This window comes from Bubalus bubalis, chromosome 11 (genome assembly GCF_019923935.1).
Source record: "Bubalus bubalis isolate 160015118507 breed Murrah chromosome 11, NDDB_SH_1, whole genome shotgun sequence".
Lineage (NCBI taxonomy): Eukaryota > Metazoa > Chordata > Mammalia > Artiodactyla > Bovidae > Bubalus > Bubalus bubalis.
In genome coordinates, this window is record NC_059167.1 from 79155378 (window position 1) to 79164527 (window position 9150).

The 9150-nt window shown below is 40.9% G+C and overlaps 1 gene segment (V, D, J or C); it reads left to right on the top strand.

Annotated features, from left to right (window-relative positions):
• Positions 1-428: 428 nt before the first annotated feature.
• On the top strand, positions 429-1072 carry LOC112587988. The segment is given in 2 exon segments: positions 429-579; positions 741-1072. Coding segments are annotated over 2 exon segments (384 nt in total).
• Positions 1073-9150: the final 8078 nt, after the last annotated feature.

Here is a 9150-nt window from a genome sequence, read left to right on the forward strand (position 1 = left end):
GCTGAAAAGGAAAGTTTTGTATTTTTATGTTTAAGAGTGAATCATGGTGCTTTTCTAATTTCAAAACTAATATCAGGCCCATCATTGGATAAAGAGCAACAGCATCTACCTCCTTCTAACTTACTAAAAATGACTCAGTTGTGTGCAGAGGTGTAAATCTTAATCTCTACATTCTTACTGTACATTTAAATTTTCAATCTAAGACAAAATTTGTTTGGTCTTTGCTGTTTTTATGCATCAGAGTCCCTCATAAGCACAGGTATGAGAAAGACATTTAACCAGAGAGTTCAGTAGGTAGAGATGTGACCACCAGATGGCAGTGCCCTCTGCTGATCAGGACATGTGGAGGGTTCATTGAGTGGGTTTTGAATGGATAGGTAGGCTTGGGGCAGAAGCAGAGCCTTTTTCTTATTGGCTGGGTAGACAATGAAAGAAACCACTAGAGAAAAGAAGGGATCACTTGGTAACAGAAACAACTCTCCTGGCTGGAGACTGCGGTCCACGATTGATTCTAAATAGGAAAAACAATGAAGATACCCATTGGAGCTTTAATCACATTCTTGTGGCTGCAGCTGGACTGTGAGTTGAGGGTTTAAGGGAAATAGAGTATATCAGTAGATATTTTTTAGATACCAAGACTGGCTTTATTCAGGTTTCTTCTAGTTATTGTAGAAAAGGGAAAGTAAACTCTAGATTTAAATAATCTAACAACCTTTCTCTGACTTCTACTTTCTCCATAGGTGTCAGCCTTGGAAACAAGGTGGAGCAGAGTCCTACCCTGAGTGTCCAGGAGGGAAACAGCTCTGTTATCACCTGCACATATACAGACACAGCTTCAGACTACTTCCCTTGGTATAAGCAAGAACCTGGGAAAGGTCCTCAGTTCCTTATAGCTATTCGTTCAAATAAGGTCAAAGAGGAAGACCAGAGACTGACTGTTTTATTGAATAAGACAGCCAAACATCTCTCCCTGCACATCGCAACCACTGAAGCTGGAGACTCAGCTGTCTACTTCTGTGCAGCAAGTACACAGTGCTTCCCAGGCATCTTCTGTCTGTACTCAAACCTGTGACTGGGGCAGCCCCCTTCCTTTGGTGCAACCTTCAAATATGACAAATGTTATATTGTTTGTCTGCAGGTGGAAACTGATGTGCTACTTATAAAAAACATGTGAAAGAAAGTGAAACTCACTCAGTCGTGTCCAACTCTTTGCTACACATGGACTATACAATCCATGGAATTCTCCAGGCCAGAATACTGGAATGGGTAGCCTTTCCCTTCTCCAGGGGATCTTCCCAACACAGGGATCAAACCCAGGTCTCCCACATTGCAGGCAGATCCTTTACCAGCTGAGCCACAGGGGAAGCCCAAGAATACTGTAGTGTGTAGCCTATCCCTTCTCCAGGGGATCTTCCAGACCCAGGAATCGAACCGGGGTCTCCAGCATTGCAAGCGATTCTTTACCAACTGAGTTATCAGGGAAGCCATAAAAAGCATTGGATAAGAATATTAGGCTCAAGGGTAGCTAGAAAGGATTAGAACATGTTGTTGGATACCTGTTGCTTACTGAATTCTTGAAGAGAGTTAGTAATTTACTGATTTATTTTTAAGTTGTAAGACCAACTTTAAATTTTGCCATTCAGACTCCTCTTCTATAAATACTCCCCCTGTTATCCATATCACAATCCTTATTATGAATGAGTTTTAAAAATATTGTGCTTTGAAAACAGCATATTTTTCTGATTATACAAATTACATGCCAAATATAAGAAAATGCTTTATATAATTAACATGATATTGACGATTCTATGATCACACAATGTTGCTAATATTCAGTTTACTCTTTTTATAAATCCCTATCTTAATTAGTATCTTTTTCCACTAAATATTAAATATTGAATTGAGCATTCCCCATTTCATTGTCTTGTTCCCAAACATCAGCTTTGAAATAGCTCTATGAGAAATATTAATAAATTACAATTTTACATTGTTTGACATCCCTTTTATGCACATTGACCACTTTCTATTGAGAAAATGTGACATGTCTTTTCCTTTAGTGCCCAGTAATAGTATATATTTTTTGTGTATTTGAGGAAAAGTAAGATAGAAAGCGATTTGACAATGTCACATTCAAATGATTGCAAATCAAACGGGGTATTTGCTTTCTCCTGTCTCTGTACAATTTGCTGCAAACTTCATGGCCTTCTCTTGATCCTAGGAGGCCAGTCTGGGTGTTGATAGCCTCCATTTTTCTTCCTTTCCTTAGGGGGACGCTGGTTGCTTACACCTGTCTTGTTTCTTCCAGGCCAGCAGAGTGGGGCCGCCTTCTGCACATGCTCACTAGGCATCTGCAAAGCCTCACTCTGGCTGTTCTTTGCGACCTGGGAGCAGTGACAGGGTGAGGTAGTGTTTGAGTCAGACATTGTGTGATGGCTGGTACCCCTGGGCCACTTTTGATGATTGGCAGGCAAGGCATCCCCAGTGACTGGTGGGCAGTCCTGATGGAGCCAGTGCCCTGGTCGTAGGAAACGTGTTCATTTTAATGCCCTCCCGGAGACCTGGCTGCTGTTCCCAGGTGCTCCCCACTCCCCAGCTGAGTAGCACACCTAAGTATTCTAGGTGAGGTGAAAAAGGGGCAAGGCTTTTCTGTAGGTTCTCCTAAAGCTGGAGAGCAGATGCTCACTCAAAGGCCCTCACTTTCCTCTGTGGAGAAATCGCAGGTCAAGAATGTTTCCCCTGGAGCCCAGCTGTGTGCTTTGAGGGGAGGAGTGATGAAGGTAATGTGAAATTGTTCCCCTAACCCTCTTCAGTGTGTCTGACGTCAGACAGTGTGCTGGAAATTCTCTGCTGGATTTCTGGACTTCTCAAAGCTCCCTTGGAGTATGACTGTGAAAATTGATGTTTTTGGCAGGGTGAAAAGATGGTAGAAGGTTCCTATTTTGCTATTTTGAGTTCAGTATTTTAAATCTTAATTCCTAAGTAATTACATAGAAAATTTGACTATTTTTTATTTATATTTCTATTTTGAATTTTAATCCATTGTAGAGATCATGAAGCCATCACAGGATAATGACACGGAACAGTTTCACTGCTCCCCAAAACTTCCCTGTGCTCTCCTTTTGTAATGAAAAACTCCCCATTCCTGTGCTGTGCTGTGCTTAGTCACTCAGTTGTGTCCGACTCTTCTCAACCCCACGGCCTGTAGCCCTCCTAGTCTCCTCTGTCCACAGGGATTCTCCAGGCAAGAATATTGGAGTGGGTTGTCACGCCCTCCTAAAGGGGATCTTTCCTCCTGGGATCAAACTCAGATTTCCTGCATTGCAGGCAGATTATTGACTGAACTACCAGGGAAGCCCATGAATATTGGAGTGGGTAGCCTATCCCTTCTCCAGGGCACCTTCCCAACCCAGGAAATGAACTGGGGTCTCCTGCATTGCAGGCAGATTCTTTAGCAGCTGAGCTACCAGGGAAGCACTACCCCCCATACCGAACTCATTTCAAAAATTAAAAAAATATAAATTCAGAGTTTGATATGAGACTTTCCAAAGAATTGTTCTGGGTATGGATGTATTTTGAGTAACAGAATACAGTCATGAGATCCTTTTATTGAGAAGTTTAAAAGACTTAAATAATATGAAGAGAAATGAATGATATTTCATATTTAGTCAACCAGTTGTTAGAAAAAGTTGGGTGTTTTTAAATTAGAGAACAATTCCTACTGTATGTTGTTCCATTAAACTTAATAGAGATTCCACTTCAAAATCTAAAGATGCTTCAAACAATTTCGCTGAGGCTGTCATTACTGAGACAGGAAGATGTGAAGTGAACAGTGAAGTGAAAGTCACTCAGTCATGTCTGACTCTTTGTGACCCCATGGACTATACTGTCCATGGATTTTCCAGACCAGAATACTGGAATGGATAACCTTTCCCTTCTCCAGGGGATCTTCCCAACCCAGAGATCGAACCCAGGTCTCCCGCATTGCAGGCAGATTCTTTACCATCTGAGCCACAGGGGAAGCCCAAGAATACTAGAGTGGGTAGCCTATCCCTTCTCCAGTGGAACTTCCTGACCCAGAAATTGAACCGGGGTCTCCTGCATTGCAGGTGGATTCTTTACCAGCTGAGCTATCGGGGGAAGATAAGTTTTGGCTAATTTATCAAGAAATAGGCTGTGATAGGCAGTGGGTCTTTGTTGTTTGCCATGATGTAGAGTTATATCCCTAGGCATGGCTTTCCTGTTATATTCATACACAAAGATTTATTACAGACAGGAAGTGGTTGGGGATGTAGTGGCACAGGTGTAGGGTGGGGGTGGAATCAGTGGTGATCTTAGGGTTAGCTGTCTTATGGAGGTGTATGAGATCACCTGCTATGTACTTCTTTTAGAGCTGGGCATACAGGATATATAACAGTTTGGTATGGCTCGTTTATGGTCCCAGTTGAGTTAATGGGATGAATATAAATTCAAAGGCTTGATAACCTAATGACAAAACTAAGATATCTACAGAGCTGGACTGTCAAAATTAGTAGAGAATAAAAGGGGATTTCTGTGACAGGAGTCAATCTCTGCAACCTCAGCCTAAACTCTTTAGAAAAGGATGATTAGATTTTCCTGCTTTGGCCCCAAGATGGGCAACTGAAAATATTGATAGTGAGGAGAAGTATTATTGTAACAATAGGCAGAATAAAAGAGCTAAAGTGCTTTGCCTTCTTACCATAAAGTGATTTATTTCTACCTTAGGTGGAAGAACTGAACACAGAAGTGAGGATGCATGGTTAGTATGTCTTATATTATTTCCATAATACATTACAGATAATATTTTTAAATAGGAGCTACTCACTCATTTCTTTCACAGAAGCAATGACCTAACACAGCATTGTGTGTGTGTGGGGGGGGGAGGCTTCTTTGCAATATCAAATTTAACTCGTGTTTATTTTAAGATGTAATTGCTATCGGTTGAAGAACTGGTTAATATAAAAGGAAGTTTGGGGTGAGTAGGACTCTCACCTGGTTCATAGAGAACTTGATGTAACCCACATCAACTTGCTACTCAACTTGCTACATCAGCTCACCCCTGTTTCCTGTTGTGGGGCAGCAGCAGCACATACCCAGCAATTCTTCCCTCACCCTGCCAGGCTCACCTCACCTTGCAAAGCCTTGACATTGAAGATATTTTCCATCTAGTGGAAGAGCTGAAACATGCTTCTCTCCAGCCTTCTGAAGGTGGTTGTGGCTTCACTGTGTTTAGGTAAGGATGGTCTTGATGGGATTGTGCTTCCTCTGTGACCTAAGGACCAAAGAAACAGGCAGTCTTAAGGGTATCCTGGGAAGGAAGCATAGCTGAGTGTAAAGTAGAATTTCTTTATTCTACATCACTTATTCCTAAATCTCTATTGTTTTGTTCAGTAGCTAAGCTGTGTCTGACTCTTTATAACCTTATGGACTGCAAAACACCAGGCTCCCCTGTTCTTTGCTATCTCCTGGAGTTTGCTTAAATTCACGTCCATTGAGTCCGTGGTACTATATAATCATCTCATCTTCTGCTGCACCCTTATTTTGTCTTCAATCTTTCCCAGAATCAGGGTCTTTTCCAATGTGTCTGCTCTTTGCCTCAGGTGGCCAAGGTATTGGAGCTTCAGCTTCAGCATCAGTCCTTTCAATGAATATTCAGGGTTGATTTCCTTTAGGATTAACTAGTTTGAGCTCCTTGCAGTCCAAGGGACTCTCAAGAGTCTTCTCCAGCACCACAATTTGAAAGCATCAATTCTTCAGCACTCAGCCTTCTTTCTGGTCCAACTCTGACATCCATACATGACTACTGGAAAACCCATAGATTTGACTATACAGATCTTTTTTGGCAAAGTAATGTCTCTGCATTTTAATACACTGTCTAGCTTTTCCATAGCTTTCCTTCCAAGAAGCAAGTGTTTTTTAATTTCATGGCTACAGTCTACTTCTATTTTTTTCCTCTAGGATCCAGTATTGCCCAGAAAGTAACTCAAGACCAACCACCAAAGTCAGTGCAGGAGAAAGAAACTGTGACCCTGGATTGCACATATGACACTGGTGATACAACTTATGGTCTATTCTGGTACAAGCAACACAGCATTGGGGTGATGACCTTCCTCATTCCCCAGGACTCTTATAACAAGCCAAATGCCGCAGAAGGTCGCTACTCATTAAATTTCCAGAAGGCAAGCAAATTCATCACTTACCATCTCAGCTTCACAACTGGAGGACTCTGCAGTGTATTTCTGTGCACTGAGTGAGCCCACAGTGAGAGGCATGTAGGAGGGACCTGTACCAAAACCCAGAGTTCTAATTGATACATCCACCTGCTGTAGGGACCAGGGTAGGGAATTGCCTTCACAGAGAGGAAGGGGTTAGTACTGTGGCAGCAGAGGTGTAGGTTTATAGGGGAAACACTCATTCCAAGAAAGTATTTCTCTAGGTTCATAGACCATGTCTAGAGCTATCGCTCATCAAAAACATTCTTATCCCTGAAAATCTGGATTTAAATTTCTTATCGAAGACAAATATAACCAACAAAATCTTTATCATTTGGTGATTAGATTAAGCTAGAAGAATTGACTAAGGAAATTCAGAAATGCCTGAATTAAAAATCAGTTAAAAGTATGTGTGAATTATTGGTCTTTCAGATCAGTTCAGTTCAGTTCAGTTGCTCACCTGTGTCTGACTCTTTGCGACCCCATGGACTGCAGCACACCAGGACTCCCTGCCTATCACCAACTCCTAGAGTCTACTCAAACTCATGTCCATTGAGTCAGTGATGCCATCCAACCATCTCATCCTCTGTTGCCCTCTTCTTCTCCCACCTTCAGGCTTTCCCAGAATCAAGGTTTTTTCCAATGAGTTAGTTCTTCACATCAGGTGGCCAAAGTATTGGACTTTCAGCCTCAGCATCAGTCCTTCCAATGAATATTCAGGACTGATTTCCTTTAAGATGGACTGGTTGGATCTCCTTGCAGTCCAAGGCACTCTCAAGAGTCTTCTCCAACACCACAGTTCAAAAGCATCAATTCTTCAGCACTCAGCTCTCTTTACAGTCTAACTCTCACATCCGTAATGACCACTGAAAAAACCATAGCCTTGACTAAATGGACCTATGTTGGCAGAGTAATGTCTCTGCTTTTTTCTTTTCTTTTTTAATTTATTTATTTTTAATTGAAGGATAATTGCTTTACAGTATTGTGTTGGTTTCTACCAAACATCAAAATGAATCAGTCATAGATTTACCCATGTCCCCTCCCACTTGAACATCCCTCCCACCTCCCTCCACATCCCACCTTCTTTTTTTTTTTTTTTTAACTTTACAATATTGCATTGGTTTTGCCATACATCAACATTAACCCGCCATGGGTGTACATGTGTTCCCAATCCTGAACCCCACTCCCACTTTCCTCCCCATATCATCCCTCTGTGTCATCCCAGTGCACCAGCCCCAAGCATTCTGTATCCTGCATCAAACCTGGACTGGTGATTTGTTTCTTATATGATATTATACATGTTTTGATGCCATTCTCCCAAATCATCCCACCCTCGCCCTCTCCCACAGTCTCTTTGGCTGTCTCGCATACAGTGTTATCGTTACCATCTTTCTAAATTCCATATATATGCATTAGTACACTCTATTGGTGTTTTTCTCTCTGGCTTACTTCACTCTATATAATCGGCTCCAGGTTCATCCACCTCATTTGAACTGACTCAAATGTATTATTTTAATGGCTGAGTAATACTCCATTGTGTATATGTACCAAGCTTTCTTATCCATTCATCTGCTGATGGACATCTAGTTTGCTTCCATGTCCTGGCTATTATAAACAGTGCTGCGATGAACATTGGGGTACACGTGTCTCTTTCAATTCTGGTTTCCTCAGTGTGTATGCCCAGCAGTGAGATTGTTGGGTCATAAGGCAGTTCTATTTCCAGTTTTTTAAGGAATCTCTACACTGTTCTCCATAGTGGCTGTACTAGTTTGCATTCCCACCAACAGTGTAAGAGGGTTCCCTTTTCTCCACACCCTCTCCAGCATTTACTGCTTGTAGACTTTTTGATAGCAGCCATTCTGACTGGCATGAAATGGTACCTCATTGTGGTTTTGATTTGCATTTCTCTGATAATGAGTGATGTTGAGCATCTCTTCATGTGTTTCTTAGCCATCTGTATGTCTTCTTTGGAGAAATGTCTAGTTCTTTGGCTCATTTTTTGATTGGGTCGTTTATTTTTCTGAAATTGAGCTGCAGGAGTTGCTTGTATATTTTTGAGATTAGTTGTTTGTCAGTTGTTTCATTTGCTATTATTTTCTCCCATTCTGAAGGCTGTCTTTTCACCTTGCTTATACTTTATTTTGTTGTGCAGAAGCTTTTAATTTTAATTAGATCCCATTTGTTTATTTTTGCTTTTATTTCCTATATTCTGGGAGATGTGTCGTAGAGGATCCTGCTGTAATTTATGTCAGAGAGTATTTTGCCTATGTTCTCCTTTAAGAGTTTTATAGTTTCTGGTCTTATATTTAGATCTTTAATCCATTTTGAGTTTATTTTTGTGTATGGTGTTAGAAAGTGTTCTAGATTCATTCTTTTTCAAGTCGTTGACCAGTTTTCCCAGCACCACGTGTTAAAGAGATTGTCTTTTTTCCATTGTATATTCTTGCCTCCTTTGTCAAAGATAAGGTGTCCATAGGTGTGTGGATTTATCTCTGGTCTTTCTGTTTTGTTCCATTGATCTCTATTTCTGTCTTTGTGCCAGTTCCATACTGTCTTGATGACCGTGGCTTTGTAGTAGAGACTGAAGTCAGGCAGGTTGATTCCTCCAGTTCCATCCTTCTTTCTCAAGATTGCTTTGGCTATTCGAGGTTTTTTGTATTTCCATACAAATTGTGAAATTATTTGTTCTAGCTCTGTGAAAAATACCGTTGGTAGTTTGATAGGGATTGTATTGAATCTATAGATTGCTTTGGGTAGTATATTCATTTTCACTATATTGATTCTTCCAATCCATGAACATGGTATATTTCTCCATCTATTAGTGTCCTCTTTGATTTCTTTCACCAGTGTTTTATAGTTTTCTATATATTGGCCTTTAGTCCCTTTAGGTAGATATATTCCTAAGTATTTTATTCTTTTC